This window comes from Lutra lutra, chromosome 7, assembly GCF_902655055.1.
Source record: "Lutra lutra chromosome 7, mLutLut1.2, whole genome shotgun sequence".
Classification (NCBI taxonomy): domain Eukaryota; kingdom Metazoa; phylum Chordata; class Mammalia; order Carnivora; family Mustelidae; genus Lutra; species Lutra lutra.
In genome coordinates, this window is record NC_062284.1 from 3588217 (window position 1) to 3614335 (window position 26119).

Consider the following 26119-nt stretch of genomic DNA (forward strand, 5'->3'; position numbering starts at 1 on the left):
CACCCGCAGCAGTGGCCCGCGGGGGGCGGCCAGGCGGGGGCCGGGCGTGGGACTGGGGGGCGCAAGGAGGTGGGGGAGCGCCCCTCTAGAGCGACGCGGGCCGGCGGGGAGGGGGGCGGCCAGGTGGTGATTGGCTGGGCTGCGGCAGGCAGCTCCGGGCCCAGAACAAAAGAGAGCGGGCGGCGGGCGTCCCCCGGAGTAGGCGCTCCCGCCCGCCCCGCGCGGGCTTTGGTGCTGGGGGAGGACGCGCCCACCGCCCGCCCGCCCGCGGAGCAGCCGGGCTGGCGCGCTCGGTTTCTGGGCGAAAGCCGGCCGTGTACCTAGGAATTAACCGGCCGGCAAGGGAGGGGAGGGGAGCGGGAAGCGGGGCGGGGGGGATGCTGAGCGCGCGCGAGAACAATAATAAGATCGTGTTTGCGGTCGCTGCCCGAGGAGGAATTCGGAGGAGGCGCGAGGCCCGGCGCTCGCGCCGCGCCCGGGAGCCCGGGAGGGAGGCCGGCGGCGGCGGCAGCGGCGGCGGCGGCGGCGGCATGAGGCAGGCGACGCGGCGCCTGTGAGCAGCGCGCGGCGGCGGCGGGGACCTCGGCGCGGGCGAGAGCCGAGCGGCCGGGGGCTCCCCTCCCCCGCTGCCGGGCCGTGATTTGCCGGGCCTGCTGCGCCCCCCGCCCACCCCTCGCCTCAGCCGCCGCCTCGCCGCTTCCCCTCGTCGGAGCGGCCGCTCGCCCGCCCGCTCGAGGCCCGCGGGGAGCGCGGCGCAGTCCGTCGGCCCACGGGGGGGCGGCCTCCCGGCATCTTCGCGGCGACCAAGGACGACCGGGGGAGGAAGCGGCCGGGATGGCGCGTCCGCGGCCCCGCGAGTACAAGGCGGGCGACCTGGTCTTCGCCAAGATGAAGGGCTACCCGCACTGGCCGGCCCGGGTGAGTACGGCGGCCGCGGGCGGGCCCGTCCGCCCACCATTTTCCCCTTCATGATGGCGCGCCCGCCCCCTTCCTCCATCCGCCTCGGCCCGGAGCCCGGGCGCCCCGAGCCGGCCGCGGCCGGGGCTGGAGGCGCGGGCGGCGCTGCGCACGGAGGCCGTGCCCGGGCCGGAGGCGAGGGTTCCGGGCCGCGCCCGCTCCCCGCGAGGGCGGCCATCCTTCCGCCCCCTCTGGAAGGCGGCTCCGGCCCGGGCAGGCCCGCGGCGGGGAAGCCGGGCAACCGCGGCGCGGGGGCGGCGGGCCCGGGCGGGAGGCAGGGCTGCGGGCAGGGTCGCGGGTGGGCCGCCGGGTCCCGGGCGAACGTCGGGGCACGTAGGGGAGCGTGATGCAAATGGCCGGCGGCGGGCCGGCGGGGGCCGCGGCGGCGAATCCTGGAAAGGGCTAGTGGTCATCTAGAGGCCAGCAGGAGCCTCTTGGCAGCCGTTCATCCATCCCTCGGCGCCTCCTTCGCCTTCCAGACTTGTTGAGTTTCCCCTGAGCCCCGCCGGCCGCATCATTGTCCTAGCGTCCGCGCCTGCCCGCCGCCCGTCGCTCCGCAGACCCACCCGGAGTAGCCGGGAGCTCGCAGCCCTGCCCCGGCTGGTGGGTCCGCGGAGCTCCCGGTGCCTTTTCACCTCCATGTTTGTTTTAGGTCGGATCCCAGACCTTCGCGTCGGCCTCCCGCTACAGCCCACAATAGCTCTCTCTTCCAGGTCGTGGCTGGCTCTTTCTCTCGAAAGCATCTGCGTGTAATACACAGGCTTAATTTTTTTTTTTTTTTTAATCGGTTCCTTTGGGCGAGGAGGAGATCAACACTTGCCGTGTGTGCTTTGTGTCTTAAAAATAAACCCCGTTTACTTTTGATTTTTATGCTAGTTGGCAGTTAGTTGTTTGAAAGGAGAAATAACAGTGAAAAGGAGGGTCAGGGCATCTTGGAGGCTCTGTTGGTATCCTTGGGGAACAGAATAGATGTGGGAAATATTGGCATAAATAAGAGTGTGAGCTCTAAAATGTTGTATTACAGTCAAGTGAAGGTAGCTAGACGGGGCGGGGGGGGGGCACCCATTCACAAAAGGAAGTGACATCACGGGTGGCCAGGCTGAAATTACTGAAGTTGAAGTAATGGGTGGACATAATCACTTTTTTTTTTTTTTTTTTTTGCATTTAGTTCCGCGATTGTAAAACAGGAAAAAAAAAAAAAAAAAACCCCAACCAAAAACACAAAAAACAGTTGGCCTGGGAATTGGGGGGCCTGGTATTGGGTTTGGGCTCTGTTATGGACTAATCATTTCAGCTGTCTGAACATCCATTTCTGAAATTAGAAAATTATCATCTCTAGGATTTCTTCCAATACTAATAATCTCTGGTTTCAAGTGAGGTTCAGGTTCCATTAGGCTGTGATAATAACTTTGGAGAGTCAACAAACAAACAAACAAAACCAAACCAAACAAACCAAAACTTAAAATTTCATTAACGAGTTGCTTACTTAGGTTGGCCACCTGTAGTAATTTTGAAACAAAAAAGTGCAGTAGAAGTAGTCCTAGTTCTATATCTGATTGCACACAAAATTCCTAGAAGTTGTAATTCCAAACCAAGGCAAAATGGAAAATAAAATGAGGAAACAGAATCAGGTTGTTAGATAAAATAAGTACAGGAAGGAAAAATCTGTGTCTCTTCCCCATTTAACGTAAACTCCTCAAAGAACATGTGTTTTCTTTTTTATAAAATGGTATTTTATACTGAGTGGCATGTTGTAATTTCCAAGGAAAGGTAAGGGTTAGAAAAAGATGTGAGTCCCTACTCTGGTCGTTACCATGTTGTATGCTCCATGGATGTCCTCATGTTACTTCCACTCCAGGTCACTAAGGCATTATCCCCATTTTACACCTCGCTATAGATGATGTCTGTAGATGATGTTACAAAATGCTAACTGGAAAAAAAAATCCTACTTCTTCATATTTCAAATACTGTCATTCGATATGAAGGCAGTCTTGTGGGGATTAGATTCTGTATGGCCCCAAGGGATCAGACAGACCTAGGAGGAAAAACATGGGGGAGACAGATTTTGGGAGGACTCTTCTATCAAAGAAGGTCCATGCTTGAATGGAGAAGCAGCTTCCCTGCCGTAGGGAAGCTGTTGGGTCCTAGGCAGCCCCTTATGAGGAATGTGGGCCCAGAGGATTCACTCCTTTAGCAAATTTGGTCAGGTTGGATTCCGCTTTTGGCCGCCCTTCATACTCTGTGACCTTAGGCATATTCTGTAATCTTTCTAAGTTTTAATTTACTAGCCTGTGAAACAGGCATAATTCTCACCGCACAGATTCAGTTGTGTAAAAGTACCAAGCAGCGGTGTTTGGGTGTTCCTACCTTTTTTCCTTTTTCGATTTCTGACTTTCCCCTTGTATCACTACACTGTTTTTAATTTTCAGCTTTTGAGTAGATAGGTTATTTTTTCCAACCTTTTGTCATGAATCATTTCAAGTGTATAGAAAAGTTAAAACAGTTGTCCAGTGAACACCTTTATATCCACCACTTAAATTCTACAATTAACATTTACTGCACTTGCTTTATCTTGTGATTCACGATCCATCGCTCCATCCGTACAGCAGTCCATCTTATTTTAATCCATTTTAAGGTAAGTTGCAGGCATCAGTATAATTTACTCCTAGACACTTCAGCGTGCATTATCATTAACTAGAGGTCAGTATTTTTTATAGATCCTTTTTCTTTCTTTCTTTCTTCTTTTTCTTCTTTTTTTTTTCTTGCCTTTTGAGATAAAATTTATGTAAACTGAAACACACTTAAATGTACCACTCAGTGAGGTTTGATTAATGTATACGCTGGTATAATCCAAACCCCTTGTAAGATATACGGTAGTATCAGTACCCATGAAAGTTCCCTCGTGGCTCTTCCCAGTTAATTCCTGTCCTCTTCCCTGTTCAGATGCATTATATTAGCGTTCGTAGTCAACTAACTGTTTCTAACGGAATATATTTTAGATTGCATATGACTTAAAAATAGAAGTTTTATTTGTACCTACGGATTAACTAGCTTGATATTAAAAATACTTATGCTAAAATAAGAGTCTCTGAATCATATTGATCATGTGCGCTATTGGTAAAAATCCCTAATATATATAAATTTACTTTAAATTATATCTCCATGTAAAATGCACTATTGCTACCTACATTGTAAAATAAATACAAAAGAAAGCGGATGACAGATGATGTAATTTATGTTTTAAAATTCTTATTAGCAAAATATTGATAGTAATAGATTAAGTCTGTATTTTTAAAAATAACTTTTGGAATATTTTTTGCCTGTTTCTTGTGAGATCTGACTAGATAGTCACAGTTTTTCTAAGAGATTTTCTATAATAGAACTGTCAGCTGGGCCATTTCCTTGTTTGCTTGTGCTTACATTATTGGTATTATCTTTGTAGGACTCCTTTTATCCACTTGTTCATTTGGCAAGAATTCATTTAGAAGTGAATATTCCGTAATTTTGCTCAACTAGGCACTCCGAAATGGCAGTAAATCACAGTGTGCTCAAAGTGAATAAATACAACCATCTGAATAAGGACACCGGTGTCCATTTATATGTTAAATATCTGTAAAATTTACTTTGTAGGTAAAAGAATAAGAAACTAAAATAGAAATTGTACTATTTTCTTCTCACACCCTTCCCCCAAATTATCTTGTATATCCTCTGAGGCGTGAGCACTCTCTGTATGTTACCCCTGCTCTGAAAGATGGAAGTAAAAAGCAAAGCAAAACAAAAAAGTCCCCCAAACTCTTGTATTTCAACCAAGAACTCTTTTTAAATTTAAAAACCTTATATGAGATCTCTCCAGTATTGCTAATAGAAGAGTAAATAGATACAATCACTTGGGAAAACTGGCCCAATCTACCATAGTTAACACACCTATCTTGTAATTGAGCAGTCTGTTCTAGGCATATACCCGAGAGAAGTGAGTGTTTATGGCCACCAAAAGGCTTGTGCGACAAGGCTCACCCATGACAGCTTTATTCATCATAGCATAAGATTGAAAACAACCCAGATGTTCATCAGCAGGAGAACGGCTAAACCAAACCGTAGCGCATTCATGCAGTGGCGTACTGCTCAGCAGTAAAAAGGAACAGACTACCGAGGCCCACAAACATAGGGCTGTATTTCAAAATTTGGGATTGAGTGAAAAAAAGCCAACATGAATAGATTTTGTGTGATAACATGACCATCGAAAACAGGCAAAAGTGGGGATCAGTTCGTAGTGGTTGGAGGGGATGTTACAGACTGGGAGGAAGCTCCGAAAATGTTTGTTATCATGATCTGGATGTGGATACACTCAACCTTATCAGACTGCACAGTTAAGATTTGCACCCCATCCTGTGTGTAAGTTTTACCTCAACTTCATACTTTGAAGTGGGAGAAAAGAATCTAACACTTCAGACTTCATGGATTGAATTTGACCATTCTTAGCTTTCAGGTGAGAATTTTATTTTTTCTTTAAGGCTTCAGTGCTACCAATTTGCATCTTCCTGTTCCTTTTTGACTGTCTGAGAAACTTCGTTTACTACTTTACAGCTTTCTGTTTACATTTCTTTTTAGTTCTGGTTTCTGCCTGTCTTTGGTTTAACTATATTAGTTTTTCTAATCCTTTCATGCTAAATCATTGCTGGTATTTTTAATCTAGCTCTCGACTTCTTAAGAAGTCGAGAGCTAGATAAAACATTTGGGGGCGCCTGGGTGTCTCAGTCAGTTGGGGGTTTGCCTTCAACTCAGGTCACGATCCCAGGGTCCTGGGACTGAGTCCCATATTGGGCTCTCTGCTTGGTGGGGAGCCGCCTTCTCCCTCTCCCTCTGCCCCTTCCCAGTGCTCCTGCTCTTACTCTTAATCTCTCAAATAAATGAATAAAATCTTAAAAAAAAAAAAAAGGCACTTGATTGCTGTTCTAGGACAGCTTGAAGAGCTAAACTCTTAGCTAAACTTTTACTGAGCACCTACTATGTGTTAAGGCACTGTGCTAAGTATAGTTTTTCATTTTTCTACCAACAGATTAAATTTTCAACAATTTAAAAATATTATAATTACATAATTAAAGTTTCCTACCTTTTTTTTTTTTTAAGAGTTTATTTATTTGACACAGAGAGAGGGAACACAAGCAGAGGGGGTGAAGAGGGAGAAGCAGGCTTCCCGCTAAGCAGGGAGCCTGATGCAGGGCTTGATCCCAGGATATTAGGATCATGACCTAAGCCAAAGGCAGACGTTTAACAACTGAGCCACTCAGGCTCCCCTCCATACCTAAACATTGATTGAGAATCCTTAGTTCTAATCCACAGTACTTTCAGTTTCTTTGCTGTTACTAAACTCTGAACCTTTATTTCTGGAGACCAAGCTACATAATTTCAGGGAATGACTTGGGACTTAAATTCTTTTTAATCTCAACATGAAATAAGATGTTTATATTCCTGGTCTTTGGCATGAGTCCAGAGTAGCCCATCATTGGTTCATCCCTCAGGTAGAGTGGCAGGAATTCATTCAGCCTTTCCCTGGGGACTATATTCATGTTGCTGAGGGACTGGCACGTTGTCTCATTTTCTTCTGCTTAAATCTGGGAACAGATAGGCAACTTAAAGCCTCAGTATCAATATGTACATTTGCTCCCATTTCAACCTACTGAATCGTTTTTCTGGCACATCCCCTTTGCAGTGCCCTAATGACTACTGTTTCCCCGGGATTTGGAAAATGTTAATTCTCTGAAGCCAGGTTTCTACTATATGAGATTGAGTTTCATTCTTTTGGAAAATGACAGTTTAAAATTATATGACTGTATTGAAAATATCTATTAGCGTAGGAAAACATCATAGGCTAGTAAATATGGTAAACCTAATAGAGGAAGAGCCCAAATGCTCCTGTTTATTGGAGAAAGTTACCTTCTGTTGCAGAAGATTGTCCAGATGTTCAATCAGAATCCAGTCTACTTGAAGCTGTGATTAGTCCACTGCCAAAAGGCTTCTTAATCACTTAGAGCCTTGCTTACTGGGTGCACGGTCTGTGGACCATTAACCTGTCAAGGACCAGATAGGTGCAGAAATGTAAAGTAAGAATTTAGAAAATTTTTAAAATCTATCTGGTAGAGTAACTTCATGTTTATGAATTTAAAATGAAGTTTATGTTTTCTGTGACTATTTTTCTACTATTTCATCTTTCATGTATTTTATAAAAATGTCTGTAACAAATTAGAACTTAAAAAAAAATGTCTTTCACCACAGAGTACTGACTATAGAGGATCCTTAAAGGTCAGTAGTATTCCTTGCATCTAAAACAATCTGCTCATACGATAAACTTTTTTTTTTTTTTAAAGATTTTATTTATTTATTTATTTGACAGAGACTAGAAGTGGGCAGAGAGGCAGGCAGGGAGAGAGAGGGGGAAAGCAGGCTCCTGCGAGCAGAGAGCCTGATGCGGGGCTTGATCCCAGGACCCTGAGCCGAAGGCAGAGGCTTTAACCCACTGAGCCACCCAGGTGCCCCACGATAAACTTTTTTTAAAGATTTTATTTTGGGGACACCTGGATGGCTCAGTTAGTTAGGCATCTGACTCTTGATTTCTGCTCCCGTCATGATTTCAGGGTCATGAGATAGGACCCTGCATGGGGCTGTTTGCTGGGTATGGAGCCTGCTTAAGACTCTCTCCCTCTCCTTCTGTCCCTCTCCCCCTAACACTCTGGCTCGCTTGCTTTTGCTTGCTCTCCTAAAAAGAAAAAAACATTTTTTAAGTAATCTCTACACCCCACAGGTGGCTTGAACTCACGACCCCAAGATCAAGAGTCACTTTCTCCACTGAGTCAGCCAGGAACCCCTGCTCATATTGTAAACTATTTTAAACTGTCTTCAGCTATTTATTTTATTTTATTTTATTTTATTTTATTTTTTTTAAGATTTTATTTATTTGACAGAGAGAGAGAGAGAGAGATCACAAGTAGGCAGAGAGGCAGGCGGAGAGAGAGAGGGGAGGAAGCAGGCTCCCTGCTGAGCAGAGAGCCCGATGCGGGGCTCGATCCCAGGACCTGGGATCATGACCTGAGCTGAAGGCAGAGGCCTTAACCCACTGAGCCACCCAGGCGCCCCTGTCTTCAGCTATTTAAAAGAGAGAATGGATTGACTTTTATAAGTATCTCATCTGTGTAAAAAGTTTTTATTACTTCAGTAATAATATTCATTGTAGAAAGATTACTATCCCTCTGCCTTGTCATAAGCATCATGAATATGAACCTACATGTATAAGTACATAATTTTTGTAGTTCTATACAGTTTTGTAGCCTTTTATCCATTTAAACACTATATCTTCGGGAACTTTCAATGGCAATGAATATATTCCTATAGCATTATTTGTAGTAGCTGTATCTGCTGATTTATGGTATAGACCTATTTGTTATAAATTATAACCAGTTCCTTTATAGGGACATCTAGGTTATTTCCAGCTTTATTTATTTTTTAATTTTTAAAATATTTTATTTATTTATTTGACACAGAGAGAGAGATCACAAGTAGGCAGAGCTGCAGGCAGAGAGAGAAGGGGAAGCAGGCTCCCTGCTGAGCAGAGAGCCTGATGCGGGGATCCATCCCAGGACCCTGAGATCATGACCTGAGCCAAAGGCAGAGGCTTAACCCACTGAGCCACCCAGGCCCCCCAATTTCCAGCTTTATACTATAAAATAAGACTCAGAGAAACATGCATTAAGCTAAATCATTAGTTAACTTCCTCAGGACAAGTCTCGGAATTTCTCAGTCAAGTGGCATGTGCATGGTTTAAAACTTTGGATTTACATTGTCACATTGTCCTCCAGAGAAGTTTTGACTGTCTTACCTAGTAGAAGAATAAGAGAATACCTGTTTCCATACATATTCATTGTAAGTAGAGGACTCAAATTTTCAAAAATATTTGTCAGTTTAATAAATACAAATATTTAATTGAATTTATTTGTTTACATGTTAGGCAGAGTATATATATATATATCAATCATATGTGACATATCAAATCATATATCATATATGTCTTGATTACAAGTGAGGACAAATATCTGATAACGCTACTTTAAGATGTAAGAAAACCAAAACTTAAGAAATTCACCTAAGGTTCCGTACTGAGCAAGTGTGTTAATCCCAGATCGTTAAGAATGCCACAGGAACACAAGACATGTGGTAACGAGTAGGTAAAGGGACTGAAGAAGCTGTTGGTGGTGCGTAAGAAGACCATTTATGTATATATGTAGTACTGAGAAGCAGCAGGGAGGCCAGCACTCTCATGTCCGAGAACATTTATTGTGACGTTATTATATTATTACTATTCTGTATTATCCTACATTATTTTTTTATTAATTATTTTTCTCTAGTCTGTATGTCTTTGCAAGCCCTTTGACACAAGGCAGTAAAAACTAAGTAAGATGTTAGTTACGCGTACAGAGAAAGCAGAGACCCATTAAAATCAATTCTGGGTGAATAGCATGGTGTTGACGTAGTGTAGGTTCTAAAACCTTTATGTGTGAGAGGATACCTACACTTTGAATACCAGGTGGAGCAGTCGTGAGAGTTACTGGTTCAGTAGAGCCTAGAAGCTAAATCATAAGAACTACTACTAGCCACTGTATTCTTAATCCCTGTAACAGCATCTTCCTGTGTTACTTCACTGCCATTCATACATGTAATAGCTTCTCGGCTGTGTTAGTAAGTGAATTTTTCTATTCTATTTTCTTACCAAATAGGAATTTGCTGCAGTTAGTCAGGAATAGATGTATAGTCACAGGGAACCACATAGAGGTAAAAAGAATGAAGTAATCTCAGTGCCTGGGTAGCTCAGTGGTTAAGCATCTGCCTTTAGCTTAGGTCATGATCCCGGGGTCCTGGGATTAAGCCCCGCATTGGGCTCCCTGCTTGGCAGGAAGCCTGCTTCTCCCTCTCCCACTCCCCCTGCTTGTGTTCTTGCTCTTGATGTCTCTCTCTGTCAAATAAATAAAACTTTTTTAAAAAAATGAAGTAATCTGATAACTGGTGAGTTTTAAGCCTTTAGAAGGGATATCCTCCAGGTATCTGAGTAAGATTTCCTGTGATGTTGGAAAGAACAGTGACACCAGGAGTTAAAATACACATACTTCATTCCACCACTGTCTTGGCTTGTCAGGTTTGGACATCTTTTTTTTATTATAGCCTCTTTGTAAAATAGGGAGGATGATAATTCTTATTTTCTTTCTCATTTTTCCTTGGAATCAAATGTTGAAATGTACATGAAATAAGTTTGCTAAAAGGATTATAGACCATATATGGGGAGGTGTGTGTGTGTGTGTGTGTGTGTGTGTGTGTGTGTGACCATATATATATATATATATATATATATATATATATAGTCTGCCTAACTTGTAAGCAGACATTAATTCAGTTACAGATTTGTGTTTATTAATACCACAGTGTCATATAGGCCATATACCAAAGTCCTGCAGCTAATATCATCCTCAGTGGGGGAAAAACTGAGAGCTTTTCCCCTAAAGTCAAGAACACAAGAACATCCACTATCACCACTGTTGTTCACCATAGTACTGGAAGGCCTTGCCTTGGCAAACAACAAAAAGAAATAAAAGGCATCCAAATCAGCAAGGAAGAAGTCAGACTTTCACTCTATACTCTATACTTTGGTACTCTATATAGAAAACCCCAAAGGCTCCACCAAAAAACTGCTAAAGCTGATACATGAATTTAGCAAAGTCTCAGGATATAAAGTCAGCCTACAGAAATTTGTTGCATTTCTCTGCACCCGTAATGAAGTGGCAGAAGGAGAAACCAAGGAATCCATCCCATTTACAATTGTACAAAAAACCATAAGATACCTAAGAATAAACCTAACCAAAGAGGTAGAAGATCTGTATAATGAGAACTGTAGAACATTAATGAAAGAAATTGAAGAGGACCCAAAGAAATGGAAAAACATTCCATGCTCCTGGATTAGAAGAAAATATTGTTTAAATGTCTATACTACCCACCCAAAGCAATCTACATAGTCAGTGCAATCCAGATCAAAATAACACCAGCATTTTTCACAGAACTAGAACAAACAATCCTAAAATTTGTATGGAGCCAGAAAAGACCCCAAATAGCCAAGGTAATGTTGAGGAAGAAAGCAAAGTGGGAGGCATCACAATTACAGACTTAAGCTGTATTACAAAGCTGTAGTCATCAAGACAGTGTGTACTGGCACAAAAACAGGCACATGGATCAATGGGACAGAATAGAGAACGTAGAAATGAACCCTCACCTCTGCAGTCAACTAATCTTCTACAAAGCAGGAAAGAATATCCACCAGAAAAAAAGACAGTCTCTTCAACAGATGGTGTTGGGAAAACTGGACAGAAGAATGAAAGTGGACCACTTTCTCATGCCAAACACTGAAATAAATTTAAAATGGATGAAAGACCTAAATGTAAGATAGGAAACCATCAAAATCCTAGGGGAGAAACAGGCAGCGATGTCTTTGACCTTGGCCACAGCAACTTCTTACTAGACATGTTTCTGGAGGCAAGGGAAGCAAAAGCAAAAATGAACTTTCGGGGGCGGCTGGGTGGCTCAGTGGGTTAAGCCGCTGCCTTCGGCTCAGGTCATGATCTCAGGGTCCTGGGATCGAGGCCCGCATCGGGCTCTCTGCTCAGCAGGGAGCCTGCTTCCCTCTCTCTCTCTCTGCCTGCCTCTCCATCTACTTGTGATCTCTCTCTGTCAAATAAATAAATTAAAAGAAAAAAAAAATGAACTTTCGGGACTTGATCAGGATAAAAAGCTTCTGCACAGCAAAGGAAAGAATTAACGAAAAGGCAGCTGCCGGAATGGGAGAAGGTACTTGCAAAAGACATCAGATAACAGGCTAGTATCCAGAATCTATAAAGAACTCATCAAAATCAACACCCCCCAAAATAAATAATCCAGTTATGAAATGGACAGAAAACATGAACAGACATTTCATCAAAGAAGACGTACAAATGGCTAACAGACCCATGAAAAAATCCACAGTATCACTTATCAGGGAAATACAAATCAAAATCACAATGAGATACCACCTCATACCTATTAGAATGGCTAAAATTTACTCTGGAAACAACCGATGTTTGTGAGGATGTGGAGAAATGGGAACCCTTTTGCACCGTTGGTGGAAACTCAAACTGATGCAGTCACTCTGGAAAACAGCCTGGAGGTTCCTTAAAAAGTTAAAAACCAGAGCTGCCCTATGACCCAGCAATTGCACTACTAGGTGTTATCCAAAGAATATTAAAAATGCTGATTCGAAGGGGCACATGCACCCCAGTGTTTATAGCAGCACTATCAACAGTAACCAAATTATGGAAAGCACCCAAATGCCCATCACCTGATGAATGGAAAAAGGTCTGTGTCTGTGTGTGTGTGTGTGTGTGTGTGTGTACACACACACACACACAGACACACAGAGGAATATTACTCAGCCATCAAAAGTGAAATCCTGGGGCCCATGGGTGGCTCACTTGGTTGAGTGTCTGACTTTGGCTCAGGTCATGATCTCAGGGTCCTGGGATCAAGCCCATGTTGGGCTCCACTCTTAGTGGGGAGCCTGCTTCTCTCTTTGCCTTTTGCCCATCCCCCTATTTGTGTTCTCTTTCTCTCAAATCAAATCTTTTTAAAAAAGGAAATCTTGCCATTTGCAATGATGTGGATGGAACTAGAGTGTGTTATGCTAAGTGAGATAAGTCAGAGAAGGACATATACCATATGATTTCACTCATGTGGAATTTAAGAAACAAAACAGATGAACATAGGGAGGGAAAGAAAAATAAGATAAAAACAGAGAGGGAGGCAAGCCATAAAAGACTTCACTGTAGAGAACTAACGGTTGTTGGAAGAGAGGTGTTGGGGGGAATTAAGGAGGGCACTTGTGATGAGCCCTGGGTGTTACATGTAAGTGATGAATCACTATATTTTACTCTTGAAACCAGTATCACGCTATATGTTAACTAACTTGAATTTAAATTTAAAAAATTGTGTTTATTAAATTTTTATTTGCTTTCCCTTCTTTTTCCCTGGGAATCACATGTTAAGATGTACCTAACAGTTACCTACCAGGAGAGCACCAAACTCCTTGTCATACAGTGGTAGAAACCTAGTAAAGTCTCAGTGGATGTTCTTGTGGTTGGCAGGTGTCTTTCAGTAGTTTTCTTGTGACTTTATAATATTGACTTGGCTCTAGGCTCTGAGCATTGTGGGCATTTCTCATTGGCACCCCTCCCTCAGATTCCCAAGTGTGGTGGGCCATTTCTGGAGGTTCAAGCTTAAGTCTTTGGGAGCAGACTGAACTGGACTGCGTTGGCACACAGGAAGGATCTGTGAGAAAACTACTTTTCCCACTTGAGCACAGACACTTGAGCTCTGAGTGGACTCTCTCAATCTGATCATAGTCCATAAGGCTGCCCGGAAGTAGACGTTATCTAGTTGTCAGAGTGGAGGGAGTCCATAACGAAGTTGCCTCCACGGGGACTGGAAAATTCTTGATAACAATAACGTCTCAGTTTCTGTTGCAAAATATATATAAGATGAGAGCTGTTAGAAAGACTGGGTTTGTTCGGTTCAGAAGTGGTTGCCAATATAAAAATGAGTGTCACAGAAGATTCAAAAATTTTTATGTAGGAAGAAATGTCAAAAAATAAACTCATGTCTTCAGATCTGTTTTTCCTTTTTCTCTGTCCCTGAAGTAGAACTTTTGTGCTAATGGCGTCTTTAACTTTGGAGGAAATGCATATTCAGAGGGAGTGGTATGACAGATCCTTGGTTCATTTTTTTTTTTAGAGTTACATATGTTGACTAGATTGAAAACTAATTCCCTCTAAACCTCTGTTTGACTTTCGAAATGAGACCAACTACTTTCAAACAAGACATAAGTGTTCTTATTTCCCCTCACTGAACTGCTACGTGAGGATTCAGTCAATAATTTTGAAAATGTTTAGATCTTGAAAATGAGTCATTGTTGCTGATTGATTCTGTTGCAGTCTAGTTCAGTGGCTTTCAGACTTTTCTTGTACTATAGTAAGAAATAAAGCCCATAGTAAGAAATAACTACTAATTTCATACACATACACACACACACACACACACACTAGTAATAAGGTTTCACCAAATCATACTATATGTGATGCATTCTGATATTTTTATATTTTTATTTTGTATAAAATCAGGTTGCAACCCACTAAATCGGTTTCACTTCTTACAGTTTAAAAACCACTGGTCTGGTCTGTTAGGCCAAAGGGAAATTAATCTATGTGAGTTTTATGTGTGTGTATATATATATATATATGACAGTAGTTGGACTTTTTTTAAGATTTTATTTATTCATTTGAGAGTGAGAGTATGAGCCAGGGGGAGGGGCACAGGGAGAGAGACCAGGACCTCAGTTCCAGGACCCTGGGATCATGACCGGAGCTGAAGGCAGACACTTTACTGAGCCACCCAAGGGCCCGACAATAGCACAAGTTTTGAAACGAGTTAGTAGTCCTGAGCATTTGATTGTGCTGTAGCCATGGTGTGGTACCTTCTGAGGTGGGTGTAGTCATGGGACTAACGTTCCTAGTGGTTCTGTATTTCCTTTTAAATCACTTGTCTAATCAAAAAGAGACTTCCTTGCTATTATTAGATCAGCCTCGGTAGAGAGAACCTAGTCTTGATGGTAGTAAGGCATTCTTCGGTTTCTGTAAAAGGTGCATTTCTGAAAAGGTATAGTAAACACAGTTTAGGATCTCACATCCGGCTGGTTCACTCACACAAAGCAAGTACACGTCTGTTAGAAAACACCCCCGCTGTACTGAATGGAAGGATCCTGGAGCTGGAAGGATCCAATTAGGTTAATCTTTGTGCTATGCCAGATACTTCGAGCTCTGCTCGTTCTCCTGCTCAGTCCCTCTGTTGCTGTGGGGGTCCGCTGGCGCCCTACCCAGTGGGAGGCCAGGTAGGCGGGGAGAGACAGAGCCTGTGATAGAGTTATGAAATATGATGGCTTCCACTGTTTGTTTTTAATAAGCTCCTTGTCTGGGCAAGGATTTATTTAGCTACTAGGGATCAGGTAACCCAGAACAAGTGTGTCCCTTGTTTTATATTGCGCTAAGAGCAAATTACAGAAGTAGAGCAGTTCAGCGGGAGTGGGCAGTTGGAGCCACTTGCTGGAGTGACACGAGAGGACAGTGACGGGGGGACGCCTCCTTTGCCGCAGTGCACTTGTTCCTCCCTCAGTGTTACTGTGCACTCGGAGTGAGCCCGGAACCTCTCCATGTCCTCTGGCCGCATCCACTGCCTCTCCTTACCCAGATTTCACCTCCGAGATCAGCTAGACTCTCCCACCCTAGTCTCCTTTTCTACTTTGAGACATTCATCCTAGAAACCGCTTCCTGGGTCATCCTTATAGTCGTCCCTGTCTGCTCCAGTGGGTGCCTCCTACAGCCGGCAGGCCGTCATCACAAAGTGTGCAGCCCGGCCCTGCCACAGATTGCTTTCTTCTAGGTCCTCAGTGCCCCTGTCCATCCTTCTTGGGTGTTCCAGCATCCCTTTACTGTTCTCCAACTCAGATGTCTCCCCCTCGTTTTCGGCACATCATTTTACCTTCATATATTCTGTATGTTCATTTTCAAGGTGAAATGGAAGAGTAAGGGCTTAATGGGCAGAGGAAGTCAAGTCTGCATGGTGCCTCTGTCCCTCAGCAGACGAATGACCTTGGGTAGATTGCCTAATCTCTTGGCCTCAGTGGACTCTTCTATAAAATGGAAACAGGAAGGACTTGTTTGCCAGATTGTTTCAAGGATTTTGAACACAAACAGCCTGGAGTTTAACATGATTAAAAAATATTTGTTTCCCTCCGGTTCACCTGTTCCCTGTGCTCTTTACTAAAACCCTCCTCTTCCTTGATTCCACCCTTTTCCTCCTTGCCTGCAACATTCAGTAAGTATTTTTGGAATGTTTGCTATGTCCCAGGTGTTCTCATAGGTCCTGGGAGTACAGAAGGGACTTCAGCAGCCTTCTCCCCTCTGCTCGCTCTTTCTCTCCTGGCCAGAAATAATCCTCTCTCCCGTATTCTAGGCACTGCTCCCTCTGCTTTCCTTGGTAGCCAGGCTTCCTAAATAACTGACTTTACTGTCTTTCTGCCGCTTTCCCAAAGGTCACCGTGATATCCCAGTCCAAAGAACACATTTCAATCCTTTTTTGCCTCTGTGGAATTTAATACCGCCTTTAAAAAAAATTCTTTTCTCTTGGCTTCCTTCCTGTATTTCTTTTCTCGAAAGGTTCTTCCACTTCTCTGACTGTGCCTTTGCAGGATCTTCTTTGTCTTCAAGCCACCATTTAATATCTTCTAAACCCCGTTTCAGGCCCAGAATCAACTGTTGTGGGCTTTAGACCCATACGTCCATTTACCATCTCAGCAGCTCCATCTAGCCATCTCTTGGGTACCACAAATTCATTGTCAAAACGAATCTAGCTGCCCCTCCCTGCTTAAATATTTCTGTTTCCGTGAGAGATTACAATTCAGACAGTCACCCCAAAAGACAGAGACCTCAGATTATCCTAGGTGCTCTTTTTCCCTCATCTCCCACGTTTTACTGGTCACTAACGAGGTCTAGATGGCCATGCAAATGCAAGCCTGCTGGTCGTTCAGATAGAGAAAAGTGGTGTGAAGTCTGATTCATCACACAGCCCACGGCATAGTAAGGATGCTAAATGCAAGAGAACCGAGACATATTCATGTTGTAAACAGGATATAATTTCAGTAAAATAATAAGATATTAAATTGATATCATTAATTTGGATTTTATTGATGTTACTTCATTTCTACTTAATATATAAATTAACCTTGGTTTTATAGTATATGGTTATAATATATTGTTGCTATATTTGAGCATGTTTTAGAACATGATAAAATTTTATGACAGCTGGGGTTCTACAAGATTTTGTTCCCTTTAAAAATAATTACAGATGGGGTGCCTGGGTGGCTCAGTGGCTTAAGCCTCTGCCTTCAGCTCAGGTCATGATCTCAGGGTCCTGGAATCGAGCCCCACATCGGGCTTTCTGCTCAGCAAGGAACCTGCTTCCCCCTCTCTCTGCCTGCCTCTCTGCCTACTTGTGATCATCTCTCTGTCAAATAAATAAATAAAGTCTTAAAAAAAAAAAAATAATTACAATTGCCCCTTGAACAGTGAGGGGGTGGGAGTTAGGGGCAATGACCCCCATGGTCAGAAACCCAAGTATAACTTTTGACTTTCCAAAAACTTAAGTACAGGTAGCCTACTGTTGACCAAAAGCCTTACCAATAACATAAACAGTTGATTAACACATATATATATTTTTATTCTTATGATAAAATAAGAGAAAGAAAATATTGTTAAGAAAATGATAAGGAAGAGAAAATACATTTACAGTACTGTATTAGAAAAACCTCACATAATGTATATAATGTGGGGCCCTTGCAATTCAAATCCATGTTCAAGGGTCAGATGTAATTTAAAATGCCACAGATTAAGAGACCTCAACAAATTAGAATGAATTCGTGACAATGAGGGACCTAGAGAGAAAGACATATAAGGACATAATCAGGGATTTGAATGTTTAGTCAAAGAAGGAAAGATGTACATGCTGATAGTGATTTTCAAATATTTAAGGGACTCACATGCAAGAAGAAATAGGAAGTGTGGGGTAGCAGAAAGAGCGTCTACTTTGGAGCCAAAAGTATAGGTTCAAATGAAGCTCTACCACTTGCTGACTGTGGTCTTGGGTAGATTACCTAATCTCCCTTAGCCTCTGGTTCCTTTTCTCTGAAATGGACTTGGTATCCCCTCCCCCCACGAGGTTGGTGAGAGAACTTATACCTGACACATAGTTGAAGCTAAGCCAATAATAGTTTCTTCCTTTCCTGGGTAGTTTTTAAAAAAGGGTGGAACTAGAATATGGGATAGAAATTGATCTAAAAGTAGGGTTATTGCAAGGAAGAACAGTTAAGAGAAAGTCTTAGGACTAATTATCGAGAACTTATATGCCATTAACTTCATCTGTCAGCACGTAACCCTGTGTGATGGGTTCATGTTGATGCCCCTTCTTTACAGATGAAAAACCTGAAGTTCAGAGAGATTTTAAGAATCTTTCCAAAGATTGCCCAGTTATAGTAAATGATAAACTTGATCCCTGGCTCTGGAGTGTGCGTTCTGTCTGTGGCAGTGCACGTATATTCAGCCACTCATTCAGCACTGTTTAGTGAGCACCTACTCTACGGCAGGCACTGTCCCCCACACAGGCCGAGTGCCCGGTACAGAACATGACAAAGAACCTGCCGTCCAGTGATTCTTCTCTAAGGCAAGAAGGTAGTTGAAGGGGACAGGAAGTGCTAGCAGTGGTACAGAGTGAAGAGAGGATCTTGCTGTGTTTTATGTAAGAATGTTCAGGGAAAGCCTCTCATAACCTGGCATTCAAACAGGGAATCGAAGGAAGGGAGGAAGCCCTGTGGATATTCATTTTAGGTAGAAAAGAGCAAGTTTCTCATAATTAATCTTTTTATTAAGAATAATTATTCTGAACCATTTTCACTTGTTTTTCTAGATTGACTTTAGCAATACCTTGAGTTTCAAGAGAAATCACAATGGAATTTTAGTTGGAAGTGAATTAAATTGTAAATTAATAGGAGAAATGACCCTTTTTCCGTATTGAAACATTGAAACATGCCTGCCAGAGGTTTGGAATGTTTCTGTTTATTTTTCTATCTCAGTAGAGTTTTGTGGTTTTTCTTCCTAAAGGATCCACACAGTTTTAAAAAATTACTGGGTGTTTCCTGTTGCTGGTGCTTTTATAAATGGAATCTGAGTAGCTCAGAACAAGCACCTTGGTGTCCCCCCGACATTGTAGCTTTCTCCCACACCTAGTGTGCTGGCAAATCCTCTTAATTCTAACTTCAGAGTATGTGCAGAATCCAAAACTTCCACAGCCACTATCCTTATCCAAGCCAGTATTGTCTCTTAAATATATTATTTGAGTCAGTTTCTAGCTGGTCTCCCTTTCCATTCTTGCGCTCTGAAGATCTGTTCTCAGCAGTGTGGGCACTGCCACATGTTAAAACGGAGTGGACATACAACCTCCTCTCTTCTCTGCTCCAGTGCAGCCTGGGGCCTCCTCCCTGCTCCTTAATGTGCCAGTCATGCTGCTGCCTCAGGGACTTTGCCCAGGCTCTTCCTACATCATCCCAGACCGCTTCTAAGTCTCTACGTAAGGCGCCAACGAGAAATTTTACCATCCATTTAAAATATAACCCCATCTTCATCCTTGGCTCTGATTTTGTATAGCTCTTTATTTGCTCTCTTATATACTAAATAATTTACTTATTTAATAGAGTTATTTTCTATTTTATTTTGCCCCTTGTTTGTTGGTGAATTCTTAATGCCTTTAACAGTGTCTGGCTCACAAAAAAAACTAAATATTTGTTGAAGGACTAAATTCAGTCTTTTTCTTTTATAGTTTTCAACCTGGTCTCTGATGTTACATGCCAGAGCTTTTTATTTTTACTTATTTGTCATCCTGCTATACTTTATTTCTCAAAAAAGATTTATTATAGGGAGTGAGTGATCGGGGAGAGGGGTAGAGGGAGAGAGAATCCTGAAGCTGGCTCCTGCTGAGTGTGGAGCATGACCTAGGGCTCGATCCCAGGACCCTGAGATCATGACCTGAGCTGAAGTCAAGAGTCAGCTGCATAACCCCAAGTCACCCGGGGACCCCATTCTACTGTACTTTTTAATTCTGTTTTTCTAGTGATACAATTTTTCTTAAATCATATGCAGATAATTCTTTTGTCTTCTCTGTTTCAATACTTGTTATGCAGGCTACGAATTCTCTTAACATATTAACTAGAACTTTCAGAACAGTGTTAAGCATTGGAGATAATTGACGTTCTTGTCTCCTTGGTTTTTAGGAGTACGTCTTATTTTATTACTCTATGGTTTTGTCTGTTTTCAGATAGTCTTTATCATGTTGAAATATTCTTGTATTCCTGTTTTTCGAGGAATTCTTATAAAGAAGTTACATTTTGTCAAATGCCTTTTTTACCATCCATTATAATAATCATAACATTTTCTCTTTTAGCCTTTGTATTAATTATATAAACAGATATTAAATGTTAAATTGTGCTTGCGTACCTAGAATTTACCTTACTCTGTCCCAGTATGTATATGTGTGTTTTTTTGTTGAGATAGAATTCAGATACCATAAAATTCACCCTTTAAAATGATGTAATTCAGTGGTTTTTATTACATTCACACGCTTGTGCAACCATTGTTGGCAACTCCAGAACATTTTACCACTCCAAAAGGAAACCCTGTATTCATGAAGCTGTCATTCCCCATCTACCCATACCCCTTCCAATCAGAGATCTACTTTATCTCTATGAATTTGCTTGTTCTGGATATTTCACTGAAGTGGAATCGTAGGATGTGTGGCCTTTTGTGTCTGGCTTCTTTCACTTAGTGTCACGTTTGTCCATATTCCATCCGTGTAGAGCAAACATCAGTCCTTCATTCCTTTTCATAGCTGAATAACATTCCCCTGTGTGGATATTCCACATTTCGTAAAATCACTCATCAGTTGGTGGGTATCTGGGTTGCTTCTGCTTTTGGCTGTTATAGATATTGCTGTGATGAACATTCGTGTTACAGTTTTTAGTGTGGACTTAATGTTTTCAGTCTTTTGGCCATATACCTATAAATCGAATGGCTGGGTCATATTATTACTCTATGTTTGAAAAATTGCTGGACTCTTTTCCAGTGCTGCTTCCTACGTTACACTCCCAGTAGCCTGATTGCCCTGGCTGAACCTCTAGTACAGTGTTGACAAGAAATCAGAGTGAATGTCCTCATCTTGTTCCTGATCCTATGGGGAAATTTTTAGTGTTTCACCATTAAGTATGATGTTAACTAAGGTTTTGTGTTGTTGTTGTTGTTGTTTTTTTAATAGATGCCCTTTATCAGCTTAAGGATATTTCCTTTATTCCCAGTTGGTCGAATGTTTTTATCATGAAAAGATGTTGGATCTTTTCAAATGTTTTTCCTGTGTCTATTGAGATTATCATGTGGTCTTTGTCTTTGGTTCTATTAATAGGGTGTATTGTGTTGATTGATTTTGATATGTTGAACCAACCTTACATTCCTGAGATAAAGTCTTTGGGTTATGGTACATAATTTAAAAAAAAATCAGAACCAGTTTTATTAAGGAAGTTTGAGTCATTTCCTTCCCTATCATTCTAGCTTTCCCAGTCTGCCATCACACATGGTTGGTACACATGACATTGAATACTGATTGACCCTTCTTATACGTTGTTCCATGAACATGAAACCCAATAACAGTGCTAACCCATTAATCTTAAAAGTGTCCTCTTTTATTAGATGTTTCTCCTTGTCAGTCAGTCAGTGTCTAGCTCATTCCCCTCTGTTCGGTAGAATTAAATGCTTTCCCCATTCCAAATAATGTGCTTCCAAACTGTCTTCTATTTTGGTCTTTCTTCCTAAAGGTGAGTTTATTTCCTTCACTTCTTAAATGATTTGGTTTAGTTTCTTTGTTTTATAATGTTCTGTTATGCTGGAGCAGGTTCTAGTGTTAGCCAATCTGATTATTTTCCTGTCACTTTTTATAACCCTGTCCCCTCATGCAACAACCAGTTTGTTCTCTGTATTTAAGATTGTTTGTATTGTTTGTTTTGTTTTTTAGATTCCACATATATGTGAAATTGTGTGGTATTTGCCTTTCTCTGTCTGAGTTATTTCACTTAGCGTAATACCATCTAGATCCATCCATGGCATCGCAGATAGCAAGATTTATCCTTTTTTATGGCTGAGTAATAATTGTATATGTGTACCGCGTCTTCTTCATCCATCATCTGTTGGCGGACACTTGGTTTGCTTGTATAACTTGGCTAATGTAAATAATGCCGCAGTAAATACAGGGCTCATATTATCTTACCGAATTTCATTTTATTTGGGTAAATACCCCATAGTATAATTACTGGAGTCATAGGGTATTTCTATTTTTAATTTTTTGAGGAACCTCCATACTGTTTTCCCACAGTGATTATACCAATGTACATTCCCACCAACAGTGCATGAGGGTTCCCTTTTCTCCACATCCTTGCTAACGCTTGTTATTTCTTATCTTCTTGATATAGCCGTTCTAGCAGGTGTGAGGTGATCTCTCATTGTGATTTGGATTTGCATGTCCCTAATGACTGGTGACACGGAGCGTCTTTTCATGTGTCTGTTGGCCTTCAGAATGTCTTCTTTGGAGAAATGTCTATTTGTGTCCTCTGCTGACTTTTTAATCAGATTTTTTTTTGGCTGTTGAGTAGTATAAGTTATTTATATATTTTGGATATTAACCCATTATTGCATATATCATTTCCAGATATTCTTCTCCCATTCAGTAGGTTGCTGGTTTCCTTCTCTGAAAGCTTATTTTGGTGTAGTCTCAGTAATTTATTTTTACTTTCGTTTCCTTTGCCAGAGGACACATACCTAGGGAAATGTTGCCAGTGTTCAAGAGGTGACTGTCTGTTTTCTTTTAGAAGTTTTATGGTTTCAGGTCTCACATTTAGGTCTTCAATCCATTTTGAGTTTATTTTTATGTATGGCATAGGAGAGAGGTCCAGTTTCATTCTTCTGCATGTAGCTGTCCAGTTTTCCCAACATCATTTATTGAAGGGACTATCTTTTACTCATTGTGTGCTCTTGCTTCGTTGTTCATAGTTTAATTGATCATATAAGCGTGGGCTTATTTCTGAGGTCTGTATTCTGTTAAATTGATTTGTGTGTCTGTTTTTGTGCCACGGCCATACTGTTTTGTTACAGTGTATCCTGAAAGCCAGATTGTGTTACCTCCAGCTTTGTTTTTCTTTTTCAAGATTGCTTTGGCTATTTGGGGTCTTTTGTGGTTCCCTTCGAGTTCTGTGAGAGATGCCACTGGTATTTTGAAAGGGATTCATTGAATCTGTACATTTCTTTGGGCAGTTATGGACATTTTAACAATATTAACTCCTCCAGTCCATGAATACAGTATATCTTTCCATTGTGTTGTCTTCAATTTTTTTTTTTAATCAGTGTTTTATAGTTTTCACAGTACAAGTCTTTTCGCCTCTTTGGTCAAATTTATTTCTAGGTATTTTATTTTTGGTGCAAATATAAATGGGATTGTTAATCTCTCTTTTGCTGCATCATTATTAGTATATGGAAACACAACAGATATTTCTGTATATTAATTTTGTATCCTACAACTTTACTGAATTCATTTATTCTAGTAGTTTTTTTTTTTTTTAAACATTTTATTTATTTATTTGACAGAGAGATCACAAGCAGGCAGAGAGGCAGGCAGAGAGAGAGGAGGAAGCAGGCTCCCCGCTGAGCAGAGAGCCCGATGCGGGGCTCGATCCCAGGACCCTGAGATCATGACCCGAGCCGAAGGCAGCGGCTCAACCCACTGAGCCACCCAGGCGCCCCAATTCTAGTAGTTTTTTTGATGGAGTCTTTAGAGTTTTCTATATATAATAGGTCCTCTGCAAATAGTGACAGTTTTACTTACTTTTTACCGATTTGGATGCCTTTTTTTTTTTCTTTTCTGATTACTGCTACAACATTCAGGATTGTGTTGACTAGAAGTAGTGAGAGTGGACATCCTTATCTTGTTCCTGATCTTAGAGGAAAGCTCTGTTTTTCACCATTGGTATTATATTAGCTGTGAATTTGGCATATGTGGCCTCTATTAAGTGGAGGTATGTTCCCTCTAAAACCACTCTGTTGACACTTTTTATCATGAATGGTTGTTGGATTTTTTCAAAGGCTTTTCCTGTATCGAGATGATCATATGGTTCTTATCCTTCATTTTGTTAATGTGATATGTCCCATTGCAGATACTGAACCGTCCTCGCATCCCTGGGATAAATCCCACTTAATCGTGGTGAATGATCCTTTTAAAGTATTATTGAATTTAGTTTGCTAATATTTTGGGGGAGATTTTTGCATCTGTGTTCATCAGAAATGTTGGCCTGTAGTGGGTTTTTTGTTGTTCGTGTATTTGTTTTTGTAATGTCTCTGTACAGTTGTAGTACCATGGAATGAATTCGGAAGCTTTCCTTTCTCTTCTATTTTTTTGTAATAGCTTGAGAAGAAAAAGTATTAGTTCTTTAAATGTTTGCTAGAATAAAACTGTGAAGCCATCTGGTCCTGGACTTGTGTTTGTTGGCATATCATTTTCATAGTAATCTCTTACAACCCTTTGTATTTCAGTGATGTTGGTTGTTGCTTCTCTTTTGTTTCTGACTTAGAGTCCTCTCTCTTTTTTTCTTGAGGAGTCTGGCTAAAGGTTTATCAGTCTTATTTTTTCAAAGAATCATCTCATGGTTTCGTTGATTTATTTCTCCTGTTGTTGTTAGTCTCTACTTTGTTTATTTCTGCTCTGATCTTTATTATTTATTTTTATTATCCTTATTATTTTATTATCTTTATTTTTTATTATTATTATTATTATTATTTCCTTACTTCTGCTATGGGCTCTGTGCTTTCTCTGATTCTTTAGGTGTACGGTTAGGTTGTTTGAGATTTTTCTTGCTGCTTGAGGTAGGCCTATATTGCTATAAACTTCCCTCTTCGAACTGCTTTTGTGCTTCCCAGAGATTTTGGCTGTTGTGTTTTCATCTTCATCTCTCTCCCTGTGTTTTTTATTTCGTCTTTGATTTCCTTATTGACCCACTGGTTGTTTAGTAGCATATTGTTTGGCTTCCACATGTTTGTGTTTTTTTCCATTTTTTTCCTTGTAATTGATTTTCTAGTTTCATACCACTGTGGTAGAAAAGACACTTGATAGGATTTCAATATCTTTTAAATATACTGATCTATATTAAATATACTGATCTAATGCGTGATCTGTCCTGGGGAATGTTCCGTGTGCACTTGAAAAGTATGTGTATTCTGCTGTTTGGGGATAGAAATGTTCTGTATATATTTTTTAAGTCCATCAGGTCTGATGTGTCATTCAAAGCCACTATTTCCTTATTGATTTTCTGTCTGGATGGTCTGTCCATTGATATAAGTGGGGCATAATTCTTTTTATGTTGCTGGATTCAGTTTGCTAGTTGGTATTTTGTTGAAGATTTTTGCATTTTAATCATAAGTGACATTGATCTATTTTGTTGTGATGTCTGTGTCTGGTTTTGGTATCAGAGGAATATTGGCCCCCTCTCAAAAAATGAGTTAGGGAATGTTTCTTGTCTATTTTTTGAAAATTTATTTCTGTAGTATTTATGATAGGATTATGTACTCTTATTCATCAGAGAGACATAACACTGCATCCTAAATGAACCTTACCTTACATTTTGTTCTATTGTTTCTTCACTTGCTGCAAATAATTTTGAAGTCTTTAATGAAAAGTTGGGATGCCTGGGTGGCCTCATCGTTAAACAGTCTGCCTTTGGCTCAGGTCATGATCCCAGGGTCCTAGGATCCAGCCCTGACTTGGACTCCCTGCTCAGCTGGGGGTCCACTTCTCCTTCTCCCACTCCCCCGGCTTGTGTTCCCTCTCTCACCGTGTCTCTCTCTGTCCAATAAATAAATAAAATCTTTAAAAAAGAGAGAGAAGAAAGTTAAATGATAGTACCTCCTAAGACAAGATTTAAGATGACTTCCACTGTTGTTATATTATTGTTGTGTTATTTGGGGGGGGGATGGATAAGAAAACTAAAATTCATTAATCTTTTTGATTGAGTGATTTGCTCGGGGTTACAGAGCAAATTAGTAGAAAGAGCTGCTCTAAAATCCATTTTCCTCTTTACTCACCTTTATGGGATGAGAGGAAGAAGAGGACATGTGGAATTCAAGTATTTTGACAGTTAGGGAGAAACCTGATTTAACTTAGAAAATTAAAAGTTCAGGTAGGGAAAGGATCAAAACCAGACTTGGGATGAGCTATTTATGTGTTTTTCACTTTCTTTTCTTTTTAATTGTGGCAAAATATGCATAACATAAAATTTACCGTCTTAACCATTTGTAAGTGTGTAATTCAGCAGCCATCACCACCATCTAACACTCCTCTCATTTCACCAAAGTGAAAC

At 41.3% G+C, this 26119-nt stretch overlaps 1 protein-coding gene across 1 annotated transcript in view; it reads left to right on the plus strand.

Moving 5' to 3' along the window:
* The first annotated feature begins 376 nt into the window (after positions 1 to 376).
* Positions 377 to 26119, plus strand: part of HDGFL3 (HDGF like 3) — a 74730-nt gene continuing 48987 nt past the window's right edge. The window contains exon 1 of the mRNA XM_047735567.1: positions 377 to 918. Coding sequence (XP_047591523.1) covers positions 835 to 918 — 84 coding nt within the window. The 5' untranslated portion in view covers positions 377 to 834. The remainder of the gene's footprint in view (positions 919 to 26119) is intronic.